Raw genomic sequence first — 25,725 nt, 5'->3', positions numbered from 1 at the left:
ACAAGCCTGGAAGATGATGCTCTCATTAGGCCTCCTCTCATGGGGCCCCTCACAGTATCTGTGCGAGATTGCTCCAGTGGTTTTCATCCTCCTACAGCCATCTGGAACTGGCTTCCTTCAGAAACTTCAAGTTTTTTAATGATGTGCATCCAGAAGACTCAGAAAAGGGTCCCTTACTGAAAAAAAATAAAAGCTCTTTCACACTATGCTGCTATGGTGCATTCTGCACAGTTCACACACAATTGGATTTTAAAAAAAGACATCGAGCTATACTTTTCTCTTAGTTATACTGTCCAAATTCAGGGAAATTCACTTCCATCAGATTTTTATAGGAATGAGTGGAATACAGGCAGAAATGCTACAAGGCTGGAGAGAGAAACCAAACCAAACCTCAGTGTATGACTGCAAAGATTTAATTGCTTACAAAAAAAAATTTACTATTACTGAGGGAAAAGAAAGATTTCTCAAGTCTCGCTTAAGAAAGCAAATTTCAGTGTGACAAGTTACCTCTGCTGAAGTAACTTGGATAAGTTTCTGAAGTGTTTGCAACAGGCTTGTAAAAACCAAACCAAAACCAAACCCCAAACTAAAACACCCTTCTGGAAATCACGTATCACAAGGAGCTAATTATTTTTATTTCAATAAACGGCACCATGAAAGCTGTACTATGAAGAACTAAAGAATTTTCAAGAGATTGGAGAGGTATTTAAGTAGAAATAGTTTACAGTAACCAATAGTCATCTCCTTAGCTGATGAAAACCGGTGAAACACCCTTGGCTTGTGCGGAACTGCACAAATTCACAGAAGGGCTTGCACACAGTCATGTACTTAAGTATGGGACTATCCTGAAAGACCAGCTGGTCAGTTGAAAGCTGATGTAAGTATGGTCTCACTATATAAAGAATCTAGACAAGCCAAGGGTTTGGTCTCTGTTTTGTTCCTTTTTTCCTGATTGCTATCATAGTTTTAATTAGATGGCTTATAATAATAGCTTGCCATTTCCTTAACAGTTTTAAAGCTATTTCTTCTGAAGAAAAACCCACTCTTGGGGAAAAAAGTATTCCTTCCCCATAGCAGCGATGGGGTACTCCACACAAAGAAGCGCCTAGCAGTTTAGTTCACATTTTTTAATAACATGGCACAATTTACATTACACAAGTCTTTGCTGATGAGGAAACATGCTGAAGATTGAGAGCCGCTTCACTTTTCTTTTCACATAGGATCTAGAAAGGACTTTATTACATACAGGATAAACAGCAAAAAGGTTCGTATATAACAATCTCTTTACAATACTGAAAACTACCACTACGGTTCCAGTGTACATATTCTTCAGGATTGGGGTTTTTTTGTATTTTTCCTTTTGTTCTTAAAAAAAACCAAAACACTGCACAACATCTGGAGTTCACAAAATCTGAAGCTCACAACTAAACCTTCAGTTGACTACTAAAATAGATCTCTGATCATTAGAAACAACTGTCTGTAGTTAACTTTTTTCTTTTTTTTTTTCTTTTTTTTTTTTGCCAAAACAGGGTAACAACTTCAGATAGCACTTTAATACACTAGAAGACCAATGGAACTAATTTTATTTCATACATATATTTTACAGTCCAGTAGACAAGATATTGAATTCTCTCTGATAAAGTCATATTCTCTCCAAATATTTAGACAAGAAACTTAACGCGTTATAAAAAAGTGTGTTATGAAAAGACAGGTTTCAGAAGGTTGATGCATATTTTTAAAAAGGACCACGTTCTTCATGTTATTTCATGTCTTCTATGACTAGGGAACAACAAGGCTGACCTGTTAACTATTCACAGACTTTATTACCAACTGAAATACAAGAAATTGCATTATGAAATCTGCATCGGAGTTCATTAATTAAACTACTGATCCACAGTGAAAACATATCCATCATTTAGAAAAGTATTAGCTTTCTTGTAGGATTTGTTTCAATGTAGCTAAAAACCACTTAACCAAAAAAAAGTGTGTGTACAGAGCAAAACGACACACTGGCAATAAAACCAGACAAGAATGGCTGTAAGCAGATGTTCTTCCAAAAGTAAATTTGACATGTTAAGTGATGAAGTTCTGGAAAATACCCAGTATTTGATTATTTCTCTGTTTAACCCAGATTAATGTGTCTGAAAACCAATCTGTCTTGACTACAGCATCAGTGATTAGAGATCGCTAACCCTGACATATTCCAAGGAACACATGAGCTACGGTTACATCAGCATCTTGATGCAGGGGTTCAGACAGAAAACTACGCTTCTAATGGGCTGTTTCTTCATCAAAACAAGCAAGAGAAAGACGTTTCTATTATAGACTAGCTTGTTCAGGGAAAATATGACTTTAATTATGTTGTGTGTTGAAAAGGCTCCTTTGAGTTATAAAGGCTTTTGTGAAAAGCCTTAGAATTCATTGCATAGTTGAAGGGGTTTAGCTGTCTATAACAATATATGTAACACAGCATAAGCAGACTGTGTTGATCAATATTAAGTTTGCAAATAGCACAGTTTAAGAAGTATTAATGTATTATGTTACTTAATTTTATCTATTTACATTTGTACAAAGTAAAGCTTTCATCTTACCCTTTTTGCATATATGAACCATTAATCCATGAAGCAATCTTTTTACATAAATATCTACAATTGTCTTCACTTCTGGTCTGAAATAGCTTTGCATGGTTGACATTGGTGGTGGGTTGTTTCTAGTCAAATCAGTCAGATTAACGTCATGTTCTTCAGTTAAAAGTTTGAAATTTTTAAACTAGAAATAAAATAGAGTAGGAGACACGAGGAACATATGGACTTGGCTAAAAGATCTGGAAAATTTCAACATATAATATACAAAAAAACCATTTGAAAATCTTTGCACTCAGATCTATACATATTGTACAGTGGGTCACATCCCCAGTCTGTATCAATGACTAGTAAGAAGGTCTTTATATTATGTTCATGTACAATGTTCTGTCCCTCTTTCTCTGGTTTTTGTTTAGTCTCACTGCTTATCGAGCTTCAATGTCCTTAAGGGTGTGAGAAGGAGGCCTCTCTCTCATCTCTGTCGACAGAGGAGTAGTCCTTCTGGGAGACCCAGGCCGAGGTCCCAGAGTAGAAATAAGAGGTGGAGGGGCACTGAGAGCTGCTGTGGGGGGAGTTTTATTGAGGATGCCATTCTGGTGTCCCGTCGGGGGACTGACTCTGGGGTAGTGCATGCTAGGAAGTCCTGGCGTGATTAGGCTTGGGTGAGGCAGGTGCCCATCCAAGGCGGCAGGGTGAACCGAGTGCAGGCGTGCGTGTTCGTAGTCCTCTCTCAGCATCTGCAACCGCTCCCTGTCATCCAGGTGGTTGCCCCTCTCATGCTCACGTCGAGGGTCAACAGAGAGGGGGTGGTGGTGATGGTGGTGGTGATTGTAGTCGTGAGGTTCCCGATCCCTGAATGACCTGTCTGCTTCATATAATCTTGGCGTAGAAAGACGATGAAGGGGGTCATTTCTTAGCAAAAAGTCTCTGCCCAGGGGGTCTCTCCGATGAATATCTAGCTCTCTGTAAGGATCTCTCAAGGCATCTCTCATTGGATCCCAGTGGAAAGAAGGATAGGGGAAACGTTCTCCACCAGGAATTGGGCTAATTCCCATAAAAGGGGTCATCATGCGAGTCCTATCCAGACCACTGATGCTGTTCATGTGATGTATCCCGGTTACACCTACAGTCATGGGCATAGACACTAAAGGACTTGGATGGACGTTAGATGTTGATATAGGCGGTGGCTGATCAGATGACCTGTGAGTCTGAGGTACCTCAGGTTGAACATCATGGTCTTCCTTCCGCTCCTCCTTCACTTTGACTTCATTGCTTTTCTTCGGATTATCGTATGCCGGCTCATTCTTCCTCTCTGCCTCACGGTTTGAAGTACTATTAGGCCTGGTACTCTCCACAACGGGGGGCCTAGCATAGGGTGAAGGAACCCTAGACATTTGCTTAGACTCTTCCACCACTCGACTTTCATGACTCAGGCCTTCTTTCTCTGAAATATAGTTGTCCTTCACCTTGTGCTCTTCAACATTAATTTCCTTCCGAGATTCGGAGTGATCCCTCTCTCGTTCTTTGGGTTTCTCTTTTTCTCGAACCTCGGGATTCAGATGGCTCCTGATCTGCTCATTTGAGCTGCGATTATGTCCGAGGGAGTTAACTGGATGGATAGGTGCTGGCGAAGGATGGCTGGAGTGTCTTTTCTCAATGCTCTCCCTAGAAGAAAGAGAAGCGTAAAAATGAAGGCATGAGAAACTCTGCAACTAGAACAAAGCCTCCAGGGTGTCTGCCTTAATACTTGTTGCATTGCAGAAAGCTAGTAACATGCCCCAGTAAATGCACTGTTCCTTTTGCACATCCAAAGGACCAGAAGAATATTCCACCTCTATCCTGTGCCTATTCTATTATCTCAGCCTAGAAGAAGATCCCTGATGCTGCTTTGTGGATGTTCTGATTGCAATTTCTAACACCGAAGTCCGTAGAAGGCTCCCAAAGGAATGTAGCTCTAGTAGACATATTTCTAAGACAAAAGCCTTAATTGTTTGTGAAGAAGAGAGAGAGAAATAAAAACATACTAATTTCATCCAAAGAAAGTGAGGCAGTTAAATCCAAATTACATGGTTTTACCTGCTTCTTCTATTAAGAACACAATTGGGAAAATAGACAACATTTTGTTCAGCTGATTGGAAAAAACAATCTAGACCTAAGTACATTACTAATGTCTTATCTCTATTCTCTTCAGTCTTCTAGATTTTCGATTTACTTCTCACAATTCAATTTCATCCTTAAATTGAAAACAGAAACCTCTTGAGACAGTGCTGACAATCCACCTCTCTGGCCAGGCAGGCACTGCTCTATGTACGAGGAACCTCAGTGCAGGAGTCCTAATAGAGGTGGCCATCACAGAGGTTACATGTTGACTGCCTCAGCAGAGAGTGGTCTCCCTTGCACACTCTTCATTCAGGCTAGCTCTGAAAACATCATCTCCTTGGAGTAAGTTGCTCTCTAGATTACCACCCCTTTCCCATTTCTAGGATAGAGCAGCAGAGCAGGGAGAGAGCCAATGCATCTCTCTGCCAATGCTAGGAAGTCTCCAAATACTGTAAATTCATTCCATCTTTTGAACCTATTTATGTTGCACAAAAGAGTAGAGAATTATTGTCTGGCAGTGGACAGAAACCTCAATATATGAATGGATCTCGTACCAACTATTTTCTGGAAGCAGTGGTGACCAGGAGTTGTTATGGGCAACCCTAAATGGAAAAGCTTTCCTATTTAAAGTGAATCAAATTCATAAGGTAAATCTAATTCCGCAGTTCCAATGATTTTAACCTCTCACTAATTTCAACTGATCTCCGAGTTGGAGTCTCTCCATAAAGACAGCTCCAGAAATTCAGTGTTGGGACATGTGCTCTTTACTGAGCATGGAAACTGTTCCCTGCGGAGTGACTGACAAGCAGTGAGGCCCTCCGTAGTCCTAACCAGCTGCAGTTTACAGTGTTTGTCTTTGGGTGCTGCAGTCTCTGCTTAGCAAAGTGTAACTTGAACATGCTTCGATAAGGACAAGCGGTTGAAACTTACTCTAGACAGGACGCACAGTACTGGCTGGCTGAAGGGCAACTCAGAGTGTGACTGAGAAGCGGACACTTCCTCCTTCACCTACACAATTTCTGCTACCTATGTTTTTGTGGAGCATAAGATTTGTAACTGTAGGTACTTTTGGGTGGTAAACTTGCAGCAAATATGGAAAAATCATCTTTGGAGAGGGAACTCATTAACTCTGCCAGATGCATCTCTTGCTCTGTCTAGACTGAACTGTTGAAACTGTCATTTTGTGGGCCATGTCTGAGAGACCTGAGAGCCCAGAGTGTGACTGTTAGAAAACATCTGTGAGTTGGAGCAGTTGATATCCGAATTGCCTGGTCTCCACTGACTACCAATTACCTCCTTGGTATCAGGTTCTGCTTTGATTGACTGTCCCCTAAACAGCCTGGGAATTGTGCCCTGGCTCCAATTTCCCTCCTCTTGGTTTCCACCAAATGCCCGGACATTTGATGTAAATGTTTCCAGATTTGTACAAAGTGAGATCACATCAAGTCGCTCCAGTGAAGGCTTCTCAATGTGCAGGCCTGATTCTTTTACTTTGCTGGGCAAGCCTTGGTTTGTGGATTCTGCAATACCTACTGTTTTACTTATTTTGCTCACAGGACTAGTTCAGAGGGCAACCTGAATTGTTCTGTTTCATTAGAAAAGCTCATTTGAGTCCTTTTGCTTGTATTTAATCTATGTAACTGATGTATTTTAAACTATGCTTGAAATTTAGAGAAAATAACAGGTATTTTCTCTGACTAAAGCAAAATATACGTGCAACCAAAATAACAGACTCCTTTGCCAATGTTATCAATTACAGTGATGGTATTATCTCAAGAGCCTATCGATTATATAGCTCCCTTAAGTGAACTACACATAGTTTAGAGGTCAGGGAGGGAATAATAATAACCTAAGGAGGCTCCTTAGGTTAATAATATGGGAACAGGCCCAGGCCTCTGTCTTCACAAAGAAGAAAATTAAGATCCTGTTCTCAAATGAACTTATTAAGAAGTAGGGTATGTTTTGAGGCTGTATGCTACACTGAAAGATACTGGGTATCTTATGCCAAGTACTTTGCTTCATTTACGTTGATAAAAAGATCAATAGATTCTCGGGGGTCTTTCTTAATGCTCCTTACACTTAAGTGTCACTATTAGAGTGGAATTGCTCAGCGACATCTTTTAAACAAAATAACATGGAGAAGGAACAAATCCTCTTTCTTACAATAGCTACTTTTAGCAATTTTTTTCTAAAAATGGGCTGGAGTAACAAAGTCCTTAAAATAAATCAAAATCCATGATTGCAAACAACATACCAGGAAAAAGTAAGCACCATGTCAGGACACTGCAGTGTAACTCCCCAGCCAGCTCTACACCTGGGAAAGGTTCAAGGTTGTCATTTCATATTATCTAAGCTATTGCGAGGGATTTACCTTATCCCAATGTAGCTGAGAGGGGACTGTGGTACACTGGCTACACGGCTTATCCAAGGAGAGCCACCAGTTACTCACTGCACCCCTCCCTAACATCAGTCTTTGATGGGAAAAGCCCAGCTAAGAGGTACCTCTGAGGTACTTTCCTACTGATAACAGAAAATGTCTAGATGAATGCTGTTGGCTGGACAGCCAAAAGTTAGACCCTGGGTGACAGGATGATTTTGAGACGAAATCATATCTCTGGATGTGATTCACAGTTCTTCTTTGGGCAAATTAGTTTAAAATAAGTAACAGAGATTTGGACCTCAACTAGAAAGTAGGGCTAAATCCTCATGCTGCTGGGGGCCACTGACGATAAAAGAATAGCTATGAGAGGCTCACAAAGGACTCCAGACATTCTCTAAATAGGGAGCACGTCTCTGGGAAAGGATTCTCAGCAGTACAGGCAACAGTGTGAGCATGCTGCAAAGTAGAACTCTTCAAACCCACGCAGATGGATGCACAGCAACACTAAATCAGCAAAAACATCACTGTTCTAAACTGGTAGCCATACTTGTGCAGAAATGTGAAGTATGAATGAAGCTTACTTTTAAGCTCTCAAATTATTGAAAATAAATACGTTCTGAGCTATGATATGGAGTTCAGGCAATGCAAAAGCAGCTTGCAAGGAATGTATATCTGAAAGGGATTTTCTTCAGCAGGAACACTTCATAAGAAAACGACAAACCAGCAACTGAAATAATCACATAATTCTGAAGACTACCCATATCATTAGGAACTAAAATGCTTTGCCATTCAAGCCAGTACAGTTACTCACATGCTTAAGCATTTTGCAGGACAGAATCCCCAATTTGTAACAGCAATTTATTTTGAAGCGTTACCACCAGACATGAAAATAATGAAGCTATGCTACCAAACAGAAAATATTCCAAATGGAAAATGTAGGTGAAAAGACCTGTAGTTTGACTTGCTCTTCACATTTTTACAATAACACAGAAAAGCTCTTAAATGTATTTTTAGAATATCTAATGTGTTAGCATAACTTCTTTTAGAAAAGGCTACTAATGCCTATATTTGGGTTAGTGACAGAGAAGTCAGAAAAGCACATCTCCTAAATATTCTCTCAAGTTAAAAGATTAGAAACAAATAGCCATTATGTAGTAAAATAATGTGCAAACTTAACAGGAAAGCCATTAAGCCACAACTGAAAAAGCTGAAATCAGCCTCTCTACATTTTTCAAGGAAGGCATGACACTTGCTGAATGGCAAATTCTTATAATTTGGCACTTAAATGTTAAGAGGAATTGTTACTGAGTTAACTGTATAACGGGAACAGTCCTGACAAAAAAAATATGACCAGGTTTTACTTTTCATTAACCCTTCCCAGCCTGGACATGTTAGCATGCAAGTCCAAGTAAAACACTGAATAAAAACTGTGCTTGAATGTGTAACAGCAGTGCACGTGTGGGGGGCTTTTTGGAGGGGAATTAAGGTTGATTTAATGAACTGCATGCACTGAATCTTACTGTGGTATTGGACCATGACATACCCGGTGCATATTATAGTATTATCATTTTACAGCTTTATCAGCAGCCCATCTGGTCGGTTCTTTTTTTGAGGAGGGAGGGATATTTGTTTTACAGACGAGGTCTGATTTAGGAAGTTATTTAAGTATTCGAAGGAGCAGATACGTGTCTGACTACGGACTTTATAATCCCCTTTTTCATCCTGTCAGGCACCTATCTACATATTAAGTCTTCAAAAGACCTAAATGTGACCCACGAGGTAACAGAACGTGTGGGTCTGATTCTGTTCTCACTTTACACTGCCTGAACTCTGCTCCAGCAAAGCTCCTTCTGATGAAGCGCAGCGCTTGGTGAGAAGAGAAACAGAGGCAGTAGGAAACACCTGACTTAGAAACCTGCATCTTCTGCAGGGCCTCGCGTCGTAGGCAGCAACGGTGTCAGCTCTCCAGGTGCCCTCTACAGAAGCTCTGGTTTAACAATGTGCCAGGCTGGGAAGGGTTAAAAGCGGAACGGAGCCCCAAGCTTTGAACTAGACAATTCTTGGAAGTGTTCTTTCGTACCTTTCTTTGTCATCTTTACTAACAGATGAGTCTCGTTTATCTACATCTCTATCTCTGTCATGAGCTGCAGCAGATGAACTGCGCTCCAGCTCTCCTGGCTTCAGCCAGGGCGGAGGGGTCGGGAACGAAGGAGGAGTTCGGTGCAGTCGGTTCCAGGGCTCGTGAGGGTTGCTAAAGCTCTGCATACTGGGGCCATCCTTGTGGCCGAACATTGAGTTGGGTGCTGAAATGGTGAAGTGGAAAACAAAAAGGTTTAAGAAAAAGGTATGCTCTAGTGAAGGTACTTACCAAAAAAACTTTTACAGCACTCAGAGTTAAAATGAATACATATTATTGGGAGCTGGAAAAGGAAAGGAAATTAACAGAGATTCATTAGAGGGTCTCATTCCTAAAAATGGGCAGGCATCTGACAGCTGTTTTAATTGGAAAGGGAAATGCTGTGGATAAAATTGACAGGGGATGAGGTAGAAAGATAAAAGTGACAATGATCCTTATTCCAAATACTTTGGGGACGTCAGGAAATGACCATTACATGGACTATGTACACTGGTTGCATTTGATCCTGAACCAAAGTAAAAAAAATACGTGACCAAAACCATGCCAGATCTGAAGTATGGAGAAAGAGTGATTTTTAAAAGGATGATCTTTTGTGACTGGCCAAATCTAGAGAAATGTTGATGGTCCTGGACAAATCAATGCAGGTTTAGTGATCTTTCCCAGGCACATGTCCTGGATTACTGTGAGAAAGGCAAAAAAATGTTCCATCCACAGCAAGGGATGCTGCACACATTGACTACTTTTGAACACGCAACAAACCCGTAAGAAATGTCATGAACTGCTTATTCTTATAAGTTCTATTTTTGTTTTTACTGAACAATGCAATGGTGGCATTTAGCACTATGTCGAACCCAAACTATTAAGTAACCAATAGAAAATAATTTACGAAAAAATGCTGTTATTTCAGCAAAAAAAGGTCGCTTTTCAAATTCTCATCTCTTAGCGCTATGTGGTCTAAGCAATGGGTAAAAAAAAGACAGCAAATGGCCACCATCACTCAATATCCCACATTACACAGCAAACGAGAATTCATAAACAAAGAGGTTACTCACTAACTGTCGGGTTCCCGAGTCCCCCGAAGGCATTGCTACCCACCGCAGTGAGACCGCTGAAGGAAGCCGGCCGATTGAAAGGCTCTGCAAACCAACAGAAACAGCTGAAACTCACCAGCGTGTTGGTAATTACGATAAAGCATTAGTGTGTCATCCAGCTGCATCACGACTGCATCAAACCTCAACCTGTGCCCATCAGTAGTTGAACTTCATCCTCGTGCAATGCAGCAGTGGTTGTGATGAGGCGGGACACAAAACCCATTTGTTTTTCCAATGACCGCATGCGTGGGATGACCTTACTAGAAAAACTTCCTCTCCAAAGTTAACCAAGATGTAAAATATTGGCCTTTACTTCTGCACAAGTAGCTGCTTTGTTTAAAACCTGCAAACACCTCCATTCTTACTTCCTTTTAGTGTCTTCCAATGAAATTCCACAGTTTTTCTGAGGGAATGTCCCTGGCTAGCAAGACTATTATTAAATCTAGCAACTGTGCTCCAGAACACCTTCAGGCCACATCTCCTAAACAGGATATAACTAATGTCCTATTATACTGCTATGTCATGCTGACCTGAACGTTTTGTAATGCTCTTGATATTTATTGCTAAAATGGTATGAAAAACCAGCATGGACTGGAATAATTTTTTGTAGTAGTTAATGCATACAGAGTATAAGTCAATCATAGGAAGCAAATCCTCCTCTCACATTACTTCAGACAAGTTTAATGATTTTGATGAATCTACTTCTGATAAATATCAGCACAGGAAAAAGGAAGACCAAGCCTAGCAGTTTCTCTAGGCAGCTAAGTGCAGAATGGTAAACCTGCACCGTGAGTGTGCTGTGTCCATCTGCTGACCCTCCCGAATCCTTCCCTATGCAAAATAAAATGCCAATTTACAGTCTTGATCTCTGATGCTCCCAGAGGCAGCGGACGACCTTACTGCAACACCAGTAAGTTAAAAGGGAAATAACAACATTTAGAAACTTGGATGGTTCCCTTTGTGAATGCGTATTCACTAATTTTCCTTAACAGACACGTGAGGCCAGATAATAAAATTTTAAGGATATATTTCACACTCACTTAAATAGAAAAGCAGACATCTAATACAACTGAGGAAAAGAAACACCTCCAGGAAATGAAGCCCTATCTTTAAGGCCTTGTTTTTGACTGCTTATAAACATGACTACATGTGAAACCTAACCAGCTCCTCTAACGGCCACGTTTTCAGAAGCATTTCCAAACCTGCTGTCAGTGATAGTGTTGTGTATTTGGAATCACAGCTTGGGTAATGGCTAAAATGCACAATTTGTTAAGTAGGTAGGACACTCAAAGAGTCTCCAGTGCGCATCCTGTAATGGTCTCAATGGTCAATATGTACTACTTCTCAGTTGACTTCACTGGTCGTTGCAAGGGGAACTTACCTAAGTGAGCAGCTGGGTTGAGAAAGTTGCTGTGGTGAGGTGGTGGGCCGAAAGGGGTGCCGGCTGGATGACCCCCACCTGCCAAAACAAAGCAAAAGGGGTGAATTCCTAGCAAAAGCTCAGAAGAGACTCACTGTGCTCTGGGTTTGACTATCAGTTCTGAAAGAGCAGCTCACATGAGCTGAGATTGCTGTACACCGAGCAGGGGCTCCAGGTCAGGAGCCTGCACAAACGGCAGCTGCTTTTCTAAACAGAAGATGCCAATTAGAGAATGAAGAGTGGGTGGGGTGGGGAAATGTTTCAGAACAAAACAGAGCTTGTAAAATACAGCACATTTTGAACCCATCACCTCCATAATGCATCGAACGTTACTGGGTGAAGTAATGTTCTTCCATTTATTACCTGTTTGGCATTTCAGCAGACTGGGCTTTTTTAAAAGCAGACAGAATAATTTTAAATTATTTATCAAATAGACACCAGGAGCCCCTGAAATGGTTTGCAGAGAGCTCGTAAGCCAAAGCATATGGGAAATTTCCTTTTAACACAGCAAGGATTAGCATTTTAGTGGGCATGCCACAAGGAGAATTTGCTTCTCGGTACTCACTGGCTGTGGAAAAGAGAGTTGAGGGCCGGGCTAGGTCATGGGGGTGGTGAATGGCTCCAAAAAGGCTGGGGCCTGGCGGCCTGCTCAGAAATTCAGGTTTCAGGCCAAAGTCCAGCTTGTGTGGATCAGACTGCATCTGTTTCTGAAACATAAAAACAAGATTTGGAAGAAACTGTCCTAAAAGATAGCAGTAAAAGACATTTTCAGAATTATAGGAGTTTAGCAATTTATTCACACGAACTGACGCTTCAACAAGAATGAGTTTTTGGGACCCTGAGCACAGGTGCACAGCTATTTTCCTGGGAGGAGGATCTAAGACAAAGAGGAAAATCTCAGGTTCACTATGCACATTTACTGCAAATTTCAACAGTGTTTTCACATTTCCTCCCATCCCTCCCCTCGGAGCAAAGTATTTCAGCATGGACCTGACTTAAACAGCAAACACAAAAGATCTTTGAAGAAGCCTCAGATGCTAAGCTGGAAGAATACGTCTCTCTTAAAACGACAAAAGCAAAGCCAAAGAGAAATGTTCATTTGGACCTGAGCACAGGCGGACAGCATGTGAAAAGCTGGGTGAAAGCATGAGCTGCCAGCGACCCTCTGACGGCTGTAAGAATCCCTTCCTAAACAGCTAAAGCAGAGACAAGTCAACTGGCACCTGAACTGTTCTTTTTCAGTGTGAAGCTGCAGTCTAGAAACACTCAATGCAGTGTACCCGTCAGCAAATTCCAGAACAAAGGGGAAAACCAAATTCCCAATAATCTGTGGTGCCAGAACTCCCTAAACACAGAGGGTTGATTAATTGTGCAAGTCAGCTGAAAGGAGCTACAAATGTGTTACACTGAACCGGTAGATCTTAACAGTAATTCTGGAGCATTTTACGCTTTATAAATCAGTATTTAATACTGTGCCAGCTCAGAGTACGGACTATTACAATGATATAAATATGCATATTAAAAAGTTATGACCAAGTTAATGTGCATGCCTAGTAGCTGTTTTTCAAGTGCTGGTAACATGTCTATGATGCTAAGAGAATGAAAAAAAAGGGGGGAGAAGGGCAAAAAAAAGGCTTTACCCATGTTTTGAGATAATGGCCTGCAAGACTATTACAATGGAAACGATGTCCAAGTTATGGTCAGGTCTTTAAAGAAAGTAACACTGTAGCACTTTAATAATGAAAACAAGTTCAGAAAATACAAATGCCACAGTTGAAGCCAGTGTGACAGATCCTCATGCTGGGAACTCTTTTTATTCTTCTTTTTAACACCCAAGTCATAAACCTCGGATAGGCATTACTCAGAGCAGTGACAACTGGCTGAAGTGTTACTTGCAGCCATATGAACGGTGCTGTTCCAATAATGAAAAAATCTCCTGGAGCAGGAATATCACGGAGGTGTTAAGAGTATTTCTGAATGTGTTGGTTTACCTTAAAATAGTACCAAAAAACCAGATCAGATTTATGTTATCCCCAGTTGTCGTTCAGGAGGGCACCACTCTTGATGACAATCCTTCCAAATGTATTTGAAGTCCAGCACATGTGTGACATCTTAATTCAGGGCCCACTATAATCAATGTAAACACCTGCCTGAATTTCATGCCGTGTTAGATCAGGCCATAAGGCCTTTCCTAAAAGAGAGAGGGCCAATTATAGAGCATCAATTCTTTGTTGAATCCCAGCCAGAACTGCGCTGGTCAGCCTAAGGATGAGCAAAAATCTGCTTTGCGCCCAGAGCTGGTGGGCAACCCTGGTTTTGTCTAAGGAATTCCCTTGGTGTGCAGGCAGGTTACGCAGGTCTGAACGGGGTCTTGGTGCAGATGTATAGGCAGGTAAACAGCATCAACAGCTGCATGCAATTTTTCCTGAGGTCAGCAAGGTTGTGTTTTAAAGTTTCCTATCTTGTCTGCTTCTTCACTGTCTCCTCTTGCCCTCTGCAAGCAATTACAAGCAGGCCAGATAGTTATCAATTCTTCCACACTTTACAAGCAGTCTGGTGGCACCGCACACCGACTTGAAATGTCTGAGTGCATCTATTTTATTCCCTGTTTTAAGGTCAGGCAGCATCTTCAGCCTGTGCAGAAGAAAAGGCACCTTTGCAAACTTGGTCTAGAAGGAGAAATCATTCTGTATGAACCTCCAGCCAGAGATTGCACACTTCACGGTTGCATGCAGAGGGGAGAACTTTGTTCCCGTGTGGGAGGCTGGCAGCCCGCGGGGCCATAAACCAACTCACCTTGCTGACCGTAAACCATACCTAATATTTTGACTTAACCAAGACAGTGACATACATTTCCCAATTATTCTTGAAACTATCAAGTACAGCCTCAAAAAGTCAAGTAACATCCCTGCCTCTACTTCTGTGCTTTATTCTTGATTTTTAACATGCAAGATAGAAAAGCATTAGGCAAAAGAAATGACTGCATGAAAATGGCATTTACTACAAGTTATAAATACAGCAGTATGACCTCTCTCGGAATATCAAATCAAGGAAGATTCAAAGGACATAGATAGCATGGGAATAATAATTTCATATCAAGAAAATACCTTTTCAATAAAATAAAAAAAAGGACATATAACTCGAGGTCTATAATCTTGTCTTTTTTGATAATGGGAAGATGAATGAAGATCACTAGCAGGGGAAACATAAGGAAGCAGAGAAGAAAGATATGTCTTCTGTAGCAAATTAACCTGTCAACCTTGTTTAAAAGGGTTATTTTTAAACTCTATTAGCTGCAGCTTTTGCTGGCTGTTCAACATCTTCATAATCTTATAGCACTACCTTTTATAATTCAATTGCATACACAGACCGCAAAGCGCTATGGACTCCCTGGTAATTTTACTTTCTGACACAAGCTATTGACTCTTAAAAGTACAAGTAGGAACAGTAAAGAACACCAACCTTTCCTGACTTACTGGAAAACTTCAGGAGCCACACAGACTTTCAGCGACAAGTACAGAGAAAATATTATAAAGGGAAAGAAACCTTCTTCGCAGCATCCATGTGCAATGAAAATACAGATGAAGTAAGAATTGAAAAATCCTAGCTATTAAATGAGTAATTACTTGGTTCTCTTTGACATCTGTTTCAGGAGAGCTGGAACTGGCTGTGGCTCTCACCCCTGAAGTCTCACAGCATGAATAGCAAAGAAGAGCTTTCCACTCCTTCACCTTCAGTGCAATGAGACAACGTCTGGATAACACTGCTCCTTCTGAGAGGCTGTGTCTGCCTGACCATTCCAGACACACGCCGGTGCCAAGCCCCAGCTAGGAGATGGGATGTGAAACGAGACCGATGGGAGCCTGTGCAGCCACACTGGATAAAGCATCATAGGGACACGAGAAATCTTCCTGTGCCCTCTTCTGTCTGTGAACATCAATAAGAGGAATAGGATACACGTGCCTCTCGAGACAAAAAAATTAATCTTGATATGTCTGTGTCCTCAGACATAAATAAAAGCAGTGTCGTAGCTCACAGGCACACCCAATTAGCTCCTCGTAGCTATAAACTGGTTGTTACCACCAAAGATCTGCTGTCCTTGCTCTGTGGCATCACAGAGATTCCTTTGAGATTCTGCCTTTCCGTTTTTAATGCCACGTCTACGAAACAGAAGGTTATGCTACACACGGTCACTTTAATGAGGCACAGAACTGCTAACAGCAAGAGACAAACTCCTTCTCTCACAGCTTTGCACCGTGCAACTCATCTGAAATGCAGGCATGCCCAGAAGACTGACCTTGACTTTCTGTTGGTGATGGTATATCTGCCAGGCGATGTGAACATGCATAGCACACCACTTTCCAGGTTTCTGGAAAAAACGAAGGGATACAATGTGGATCAGTAACTTTCACAAACCTGTGATGCTTTTTTCTAGCTACAGCAACTTTGACCGACTCTCAGCCCAGTCCGTTTTGGTCTAGGGAATTCCCCATGCCAAGACTGAAAGAAAAGGGTCTCCCTCCAGTGCCTTCCTCCTCCTTCCTCTTGGGAAACCAGAAATGCAAAGACTTTGTTCCTTGCTAAGAAATTTATCTGGATATCCAGGAATGCTCCTGGTAACTCTCCTCTCCAAATAAACCCACAGTTGGGTTTTACGCACTTCTGCAATCATCTGATGCCACTGGCTGAGAATGCAGCTTGTGTTGCTGAACCCAACGGAACTGTCTCGTTGTTAGCAGCTGCTCTGCCAGCTGGACGGCTTCACAACTGTACATCGAGTTCATTTCTGAATATGCTGCTGCTCTAAGATGAGCCTTTCCACCAAAAGATGAAAAAGATCACCCTGGGTTTCAAAATGAACCCGATTCCCTCAAGTAATTGCTGATTTATAGTTACAAAACTTTGGCTCATAAATATACGGAGATAATTAGAGGTTGGTCAATTCACACTGCTTGGGAAGGCTCTTTGCATCCCTCCCGTCACCGTTTTGTCTAAAATGGTTTGTGTACTTGGGTAGGAAGTACCATACTGAATGACACTGAAAACACACAGTAAATAGTAAAGCCCAAACTTGTTTCAGGAATCCTCGTAAGCCAGTGCGATAGAAGGATTATCAATATTTAACCTCCAGTATTCGCGCTAGGGCGTTGCACCAGGACAGAAAACTTCCAACTCTTAAACGGTGTTTTTTTCTCAAGCGACCACAAGGTGCACACAAAGGACCGACCACGCCGCTCAGCAAACGCAGTGTAAAACACCCGAGATGAAACATGGCATTGCTTTATAATTAGTCTGCTGCTTTAACCCGGTGGGGACTGAGACGAGCTTGACGAACTGTATCACAAGAAGATTTCTTACCCTCAACATGGGCCTGAACGGATCTGTCAACTGTGAAGAAGAAATGACAGCTCGGTTACATGCCTGTCACTCAAACAATTGCTCTAATTAACAAATTTGTATTGCTTCATTAAGAGATGAAATTAAAATGTTATCATTTTACTTTCAAATGAAGTCCTTTCAGATAATAATTAGTCCTTACCCTCTGTATTTGAGCCGGTCTCCCTCCCCCCACGGCTGTTGTACCTAAGTGTTGACAAGCAACCAAACAAGCCTCACACAGAGCGCTCTGTCCTCTGGCATCATCATTAATTTGTTGATTTAATGCTACAAAAATGGCTGGTTACCTACTGCAAAGAAAAGCACAGACCTACGCTTTGGGCAAACTTCTGTTCTCATCTTTCAAAGCTTCTCAGCTCGCGAGAAGATCAGTTAGTGGACAGGGCCACTTTTTCGCAGGCTTGAACCCACACGAATTGGGATGAAACGGGCTGGAATGGCGTTTCAGCCGTGCCCCTGCAAACCAGTGACTGTTCAATGGCATCCGACCCTGACGTGTTCGTTCACAGAGCCATTGCTGCTGTTTGCCTGATGTGTCTTCTGTCACAATTTGGCTTTGTCTTAAATATTTTTCACATTGCAACAGATGTTGGCAAACAGCAGCCGTATAAAAACCCAGTTTTCTCATTGTTTGTGTGTCCTGAGGTTTTTTTGGGGTAGATTATTTTCTTACTCTCCTTTTTTTTGCTCACACTCCATCAATTAATGCTGGAAAATAAATTCAATTTATTGGCTATTTCTCATTTGTTTTGGATTTTCTTTTTTTGAAACGCAATACTAAAGGAGATTTATGGGTGTAAAAGGTACTTTGCAGACCCACTGATGGCACAATACATCATCCTGAAATAATCGAAACTGCACTGCAAGTTGAAAGGGAGCATAAAGCCAAATGACTTAATGATGGGAGGCTCCAGTTAGCTTTTCAATTAGATGGAATAAACAGAAAAGGAAAAAAAAAAAACAACCCACAGTTCCATTTTGAATAAAGCTCAACTGTAGCACCAATTCAGAGCAAACCAAACTACTGGCACTATTTTCTTGGCACAAGCCGAAGAAAATAGCTCTGCTGTACTTCAAAGGCAAGTCATACCACTACACAGATTTTCAGGGAGGGCTCCCCACTGCCTTTGTCAGGAACTCTGCTAAAAATATGACTGCATGATGTTCCTCACTGCAAATACTAATTCAAACACGCAAACAACGCATGGGCATTCGTAAAGAACAAAAAAAGGCTACGAGACAAAGTGCTGAGACAATAAATGCTGTTCACATACGCCAGAACTCAAAAATCCGGAGGCGCCAAGTGATCAATAAAGTGCATCCGTATTTCACTGGTGCAATCAATGATACAGTAACCAAGGGAATAACTGTCATTACCTACATTAAAAACAATTACAGAGTATAAACATAAATCTTGGGAGAGGTTTGTACATTTCTATGTTGAATTGACTTTTTATGCCTTTACCCCTGGGCTCGTGGGGATGCCTGCTGCCAGCAAGGAAAGAGCTCTTCCTTTGCACAGTATCTGTTTGCTTTTGCTAGTCACGAAGAGAAGCAACGATCAGGATTTAAATTGTTCTTGCATGACTTCCCTAGCTCTCACTGACTTAAACAGTTCAGGTAAGTGTTAGTTTTAGGATGTTAATCTGGACATAGTGAAGGCAGTAGCTCTGGCATTCAGGGCTTTCAGGAGGAATAGCTTTACTTAAGAACAACAGAACATTTCCTACAGACCCGTGGATCTTTCTGTAGAAGGGTGTGGGGGACAGTTCCAGGTCTGGCTGCAACATCAATAGGATTGGAAGTCTGGAAATGTCACAAAAACAGCATTAATGAGTAAAACAAGGAAAAACAGCATTAATGAGTAAAACAACGCAGAAAAGAAACAGAAAGTAAAAAAATAATACTTTTTTTTATTATTAGCATTACCTGAGCAATGACGATACTTTTTAAAGAGGAAGGGATAACCATTATGATCCACTTATTGATATATGTATTATTTTTTTTTTTTCAAACTCTCATTATCCACCAACTTCCCATTACTTAACGTAATCTGAAATGTGAGGGAACAGCGACTGCTACACTGGAAAATCTTTCCACTATGGAAAACCTGATTAGCAACAAAACTTATAGTACTGCGTCTAAAGTAGCGTTTGGAGAACCAAGCTGAGGCTCTGTCGCTTATCAGTAATGCTCTGGGACTGCCTAAAATCGCTCCCCCGACTGGCAGCAAACAAAGCATCAGGAACCTATTCAGTCACTGTACAAGGACTCAGGCGACAATGAACTGTTCCCATATGGATATCTAGAAAAGGCAACATCCAGTTGAAAAAAAAAATAAAGCTTTCCCCATGATTTGACTGTAAATATTCAGCTAATACAACAAAATGCATCTTTGTGAAGAAAAAAACAATCCCTACATTTAGACAGAACATCTTCCTATGTTAAAATGAAGGGAAAAAAAGACATCAGCTACAGTATAACTAACAATTAGGTAAGAGTTTTTAACAGTCTGATTACCATACAGACGAAGAATTCCACTAATGAACTGCAATTTACATATTCAGTCATTACAGTGGATGGGCCAATTTGAGAAAGGAGGTGTCTTCTCTGCAGAAATGTCAGCCCTGATTTCAGTCTTTAGTTGCAAAGCCTACAGACTGCAGACCATGATTTCCTCCCACTTATAAATCAAGAGTGACTTCACGAAAACAAAAGGAAAAAAAAACCCAAACTCATCACATTTGTCCATCCCAGCTATCACAAATGAGAGGAGAGCTAAATCAGTGCGCTGCGTTGTGGTGGAGCTGGGAGGTAATTATGGAAACGAGTAAACAATAATGATCATGAGTTCTTAAAATCTTGATTATTACATGACCTTACAGTAACGCACACTATCTGAGAACTAATTATATTGCTTCTATAATTAACTATGCCCTTATATATATATATATATATATTTTAAAGATGTACGTAGATCTGTCTGTACCTAATGAGAAATAATTATCTTCATAGTAAATTTGGGAAGAGCTCATTGTCCTCCATGGAATTAGGCTGTAACTAAGATCTCGTTTGCTCCAGAATCCGAACCACATTCTAAGCCTAAACCGGCTCAAACCCAAGTGCATTTCAGTAGTCACAGATATCCAAATTATCCCTCTTACCTTGGGTTGAAATGCTCCTTGTAGCGAGCCGAAGGGGCCAGTTGGGGGAATCATGGGAGGAATCCCTGATACAGCTGGAGGATAGGAGTGAAACAGCTGTAACAAAAAGACAGAAAACATAAATACAAGTGCACATCACCACAAAGACAGGGAGCTGAACAAGATAGCAAAAGCATTCCTGCATAACATTAGGGAAATGGTACATGGAGAAAACTGAGAAGCACTGAAGTGATCTCGTTGCAACAATGTTAGTTAAAGCAGTCCATGAAATGTTCACAAATGTCATGACGTTCAAAGCTCAAAAGCAGTTCCAAAATCATAAAGCCAGCAACCCGTCCCCTGGATTAGGCCATCAGAGGGCAAGAGAGACTTCTTTTTTTCAATTATTAATTTTTTAATTGGATAGAGATTTTAAATGGTTTCAGTTTGCAAACCATTTCGGGAGAAAAGGCAGGATACTGAGCCAAGTAGGACTCAGAAATCCACTGTTACTAAGTAGAAAAAACCCTTACGAGTTCTAGGATCATTAAAACTCCATTAGTACGTTAGGGTTTTAATAGTATCTGTAGGAAATGAGGGAAATAAGCACAATTCTTACTTCATTAGCCTGTCTGAGAGGATATCCTGCCGTATCCAATATTACAGAGAGACAATCTGATTTGTTAAAAATCATTATTTAAACAAAATGCTGAGGCAGAACCTTCCCAAAGTGGAAGATACTGTTTTTATAAAGCTGGACTGCTAAGTATAACAAAAAGCGCACATCTCCACTGACCTCCCTGATCCCAATGTTCTAGGAGAATTTAGGAAAAGGAACCAAAAGCTGTTCTGTACAAATGCAGACAAACACGGGGGAAACAAGCAAGTAAGCCGTAACATCCAAATCTTATCTCGTCTCCGTGGTCCAGCTGTGAACCTTTTACTCATGTTGTAACACAGCTAACTCGCCCAATTTCATGGAAAAAGGCTGAGATTAGACCCAAAATTGCTTTCAGGTAGGAGTCGGGGGTTCAAAGCATCACACGACAAATACGTTCTCCCTGTGAAATGTCAGGATCTAACAGGGGATGGCTGCTAACTCCACAGGTATTGCCAGCCAAAAACCTCACGGGTTTTCATCTGGCTGATACAAATTCACCTCTGAACACAGCTGATCACAAATCAATCTACCGTACGCTACAAAAAAAGAATGAGTTAATGGCCAACAGAACAGAAGCAGGACTGGGCAAAGTAAAAGACTGGACATGCAGAGAGGGCAATCGCTGAGGAAATCACATCCCAGAGCAAATCGGCATCGCGAAGGTTTGATAAATGTGTTTACGCCAGCCATGTGCCTGTGCTTTTCTTAATCCTTTTTCCTTCCACTGGCTTATATTGCAAGGTCATTTATTCATATTACGTTTACTGAAAAGCTGAGAAAATATTTCAGTATATTATGGGTATAAAAGGATTTCCTTGGTTTAAACGCACAGTATCAAGTCTCCTTTCAGAACATGCTTGTATTGTTTTTAATTCTATTTTATTTGGACATGCTCCATTCAGTGATGCAGAAAGCAGTTTTAGATGAGCTGAAACTGAACTGTAGGCATTGGAGAAATCATTAGGAGAGACGTGTCCTCATATACAAGAACTTTTAATGAGTAAAATGTGTTATAAATCTTCCAGTGTCTTCTGCCTTTCATTCTGTGTGCAATGGACGAATTCCAAACGATGGCAAGAGATGTAACAGTTAATATTCCATTGGCTATGACTAATAATAAGGAATGCTTTCCTTAACGTTCTATAACAACTGGTAAGTTAATTAAATGTGACCTTTCCTCAAGGTCAGAATTATTAATAAAATTTAAACATTGGATCTCCAGGATCTCTTTGCATCACTTTAATTTCTCCAGCTTTCAAAATACATTTTTCACAGTCAGTGTTTCCCTTTTCTCCAGAATCCACTCTCTTTTGTGCAACACTTTCCCCTTCGAGCTTCCTTCAGGGCCCAGCATTGTACCCGCAGTATTCCTGGGGCCGGGCGCAACGTAACGCTAAGCCAGACCCAGAATTAACTGCGGGAAAGGCCACACCCCAGGAAGAGAAAAGACGGAGAAACCAAAGACGCCAGGAAAGAAAACTGTTTTAAAACTCTCCCTGAGCTTCCGTGAGCTGTGTTCCTTATTCTGAAGTAGACTGATTTAAACTCAAACAGACCTTGTTCTCCTGCAAATTTCACTTCCAAGCTTTAAAAACATTGTCAGCTTTTTTTCAGATATTTGTATTTTTGGTGTGGGAACTCATGCCCCCAGGAAAAGGTGTACAGTTTCACAGTTGTTCTAAAACAGGAAAAGCTCCGTTGGGTGTGCACTTCTGCCAGCGACACTACGCTTTTTGATACTGGAGCTGCTCAGGACACTGATGCAAGGAGCTCCTCTGTTACCTCCAGAACCTATAGCCAGAGCAGAAGAGATTGCGCTGAAATGCCTTGGCTACTACAGCCTTGGTGTAGGTTAACAGACTGTTAATCCAATGTAACTTGTAGCCATCGTGTTGATCTTCCGGTATCAGCTTGCTAAATATCCAACAGACACAACAGCGATTGTTCTGCAAACACTTCACAAGGACAAACCTCTTGTGAAGGAAGGGCAGGTGAGGCGTTAGTGGCCCAGTCCTCAGCTGGCGGAGCTTGGCCAAGTTCAACAGCAGAGCCCAGCAGCTTACAGAGAACAACGGGAAGTCTTTCCTTATTCTAAAGGGCCAACACCGTGACCTATACCATTCAGGTGCTGCCAGATCCCTAAGAGATTATGTCACTGAATTTGAAAAGCATGTCCAGCTGGAGACTTTTGCAATCTTTCCTATATTACATGTCAACTTCTGTGCTTTATTTGTCTCAAATTCGTTTACTTATTTCCCAGTTCCGTGTTCCCGCTTGAATCAACATACCACATGGACGATAGCGTATCTCTTGAATCCACGTAAAGCTCAGCAAATACGAGTGCAATTTTGCAAACAATGATGAAATGAGCAGCATTACCCTTTTGAGTAAAAGTGATTATCGTAGGCTTAAATATTTGCCTAATACTCCGAGAGCTCGGATCCTGTCAACACTCTCATAGAGTTAAAGTTACTCACAGAGGTGTCAGCAATTAGCAGGACTTTGCCTGTTCTACTGGCACGTTAACAGGCCCACGGTTTCATCGCTGCAGCAGAGAACATCACGTTATCATCCTAACCAGTATTTTTTTTGCCCAGTTCCACTTCTAAGCAAAACCAACACGTAAAGCCAAGTGCTTTGCAGATTTCTGAGTGCTGATGCAGTACTCCTTCGCTCATCAAAACATCTCAACAGGGTTTAGAACTTCTTGTCAGAGTCAACCAGGTACCTGCTTCTGCCAATATGATGAAGGAAACGTAACCCATATTTGAGCTGAAAATGAATCAGTAGATTCAAACCCTCAAGAGCAGAAGCTTTACAATTAACTAGAACATTGAGTTTATCTCAACAGATAAGATTTTTGGTAGCTCTTAGCTAAACACATCTTAGTGCACATCGCTGGATTCGTATCGCTGTCATCAAACAGAGCTTTCAAAACGTAACAAGCCCAGTGGATCAGATGTGCCTTTAAAGTCTGAAAAATAAGACAAGTTTTCGGATTTTATAAACCAAAATACGATATATTAGGAAAACTATTAGATTTCCTATCCCTGAAGGATTTGTATGATAGTTTGTCATTTCATTTCAAGTTTCTAAGGAAAAATATCAGTCTAAGGGTTTGTGGCACAACTGAAGCACAGCGATGCAATTACTGCTCTCCCCTGCTTCATGGAACAGTCAGCTCTTCTGTCTCATCTTTTTCTCATCAACCCTGTCTTCAAATGGTGTCTGAGCAAGAGATCTTTTGATTGGAAAAGCTGATACTGCATCTTTATCAGAAACAAGCACCACAAATGCAAGCCTGCGAAAGCCAAAGCAACCAAGAACGATAATGGTAAATCCTGGAGTGATGATTAGGGCGAGATTTGACATTGTGCCATTGATTGAGTGGTGATCCCAGCCCACCACAGAAAGGGAGTTAAGTCAGTTTTAAACAGAGTAATAAAACTCACACTGTGACGGTAGAAGGGGTCAACTTTTGTAGGGTATTTGTCAAACTGCAAAGGGATCAAAGCACAAACTAGTTACTTTATATTTCCTTGCTTCGCTTCTGTTGGTAAAATAGAAGACTACTCTATTATTTGGCAACCAACAGAGAGGAAAAAATACGCAGAAAATTAGTTTCCAATGAAACCGTTTGGGGTTTATTTTTTTGTCAAGGTAAAACAAGGTCTTTATGAGACGGCAAAAAGGAGGAGGCACCATCGTGCACCACTCCAAGCACTGGGAGGTCCCACACGTGAGTGCTCCTTCGGCCAGCAGCCTCGTCCCTCAGCCCTTGCGCTGCCACCTGAACCTATCACATGTGACAACAGCAAGGAAGGGACAGCCCTTTCTCTCCTGCCCGACCACACCGGGGCAGCAGAATATTCTTTCCCCGCAACCTGGCAAATGCTTAAAGTTTTGTAATAAAGAATAGAGTTGTGCTCTACTTATCCTCACATTTCTGCCTGGGGTACGCACCATGGGCGGTGCTGGCGTTGGCATGATGGCAGTGGGTGGGATGGCGTGAGGGAAAGGCGTGAAGGTGTGCTGGTGTGTGTGTTGGTGTGTGTGCTGGTGCTGATGCTGGTGCTGGTGGAACTCGGTCCTCAGGTACGGTGGCGGGCCCAGGGAGGCCCCGCGATCTGCGCTCTGCGAGGCCAAAAATCGCGTGTTTAGTTCCTGACGGAGAAGATCTTGTTCTGAAATACAAAGAGCAAAACAACCCCCTGTGAGCTCAGGGACTTGCCCAGACCTTGTGCCACTTATTTTTTTCCTGGCTCTGGTAGCAACGCTGTATTTAAAACTTCCTGGTGATAAATCACGACACTGTACCAGGTATGAAAGCTCCCTCAGACCTTCCCCAGAAGCCTCAGAGACAGAAGAAAGTCTCCATTTCCCCTTTGTCACCAAGCCTGTCTTCATTACAGCATTGCTGTAACCTCCTCCTCGGCGTTCTCCCTAAATTTGTACGGACATGGATACACTCCTCCTATATAGGTGAGGAGGTGTGGGTAACCTGGAGTGAGTAAACACTGAGTGGCTGTGGCTAATGAGTACCCCACTGCGTGGACACAGAAGAGTCATTCCAATACCGATAATCCTCCACTTTCTTCTCCGAGTTCTCTCTCAGTGACGTAAGAGGAACCGACACCTTAGGTCGCCCCTCAGTCAAAATATAAAAGAGCACAATTTTCTCCACTGCCACACAAAATCTTGCAGGTATTTGAGCTCAGGACCGCTGTGCACAGCCACTGGAGACCTTCCCTTTAGTCAGGGATGCAACACTGAGAAGAGACCACAACTGCAGTAAAGATGTTCACAGATTCATA

The 25,725-nt window shown here is 41.6% G+C and overlaps 1 protein-coding gene across 7 annotated transcripts in view; it reads right to left on the bottom strand.

Annotated features, from left to right (window-relative positions):
• Positions 1 to 841: 841 nt before the first annotated feature.
• Positions 842 to 25,725, bottom strand: part of AUTS2 (activator of transcription and developmental regulator AUTS2) — a 780,406-nt gene continuing 755,522 nt past the window's right edge. Inside the window, exons 9-19 of one of the 7 annotated variants that reach the window (XM_054084892.1) lie at positions 24,854 to 25,095; positions 24,364 to 24,408; positions 20,272 to 20,367; positions 18,842 to 18,913; positions 17,069 to 17,098; positions 16,008 to 16,079; positions 12,276 to 12,417; positions 11,672 to 11,749; positions 10,252 to 10,335; positions 9,143 to 9,365; positions 842 to 4,247 (exon numbers count right to left, since the gene is read on the bottom strand). In XM_054084892.1, the coding sequence (XP_053940867.1) occupies positions 3,008 to 4,247; positions 9,143 to 9,365; positions 10,252 to 10,335; positions 11,672 to 11,749; positions 12,276 to 12,417; positions 16,008 to 16,079; positions 17,069 to 17,098; positions 18,842 to 18,913; positions 20,272 to 20,367; positions 24,364 to 24,408; positions 24,854 to 25,095 (2,324 nt within the window). In that variant the 3' untranslated portion in view covers positions 842 to 3,007. The remainder of the gene's footprint in view (positions 4,248 to 9,142; positions 9,366 to 10,251; positions 10,336 to 11,671; positions 11,750 to 12,275; positions 12,418 to 16,007; positions 16,080 to 17,068; positions 17,099 to 18,841; positions 18,914 to 20,271; positions 20,368 to 24,363; positions 24,409 to 24,853; positions 25,096 to 25,725) is intronic. The other 6 variants (XM_054084891.1, XM_054084893.1, XM_054084896.1 and 3 more) reach the window with 6 other exon arrangements.

This window comes from Cuculus canorus, chromosome 20 (genome assembly GCF_017976375.1).
Source record: "Cuculus canorus isolate bCucCan1 chromosome 20, bCucCan1.pri, whole genome shotgun sequence".
Lineage (NCBI taxonomy): Eukaryota > Metazoa > Chordata > Aves > Cuculiformes > Cuculidae > Cuculus > Cuculus canorus.
Note: the sequence above shows the minus strand (reverse complement) of the source record. Positions and strands in the feature narration are given on the sequence as shown.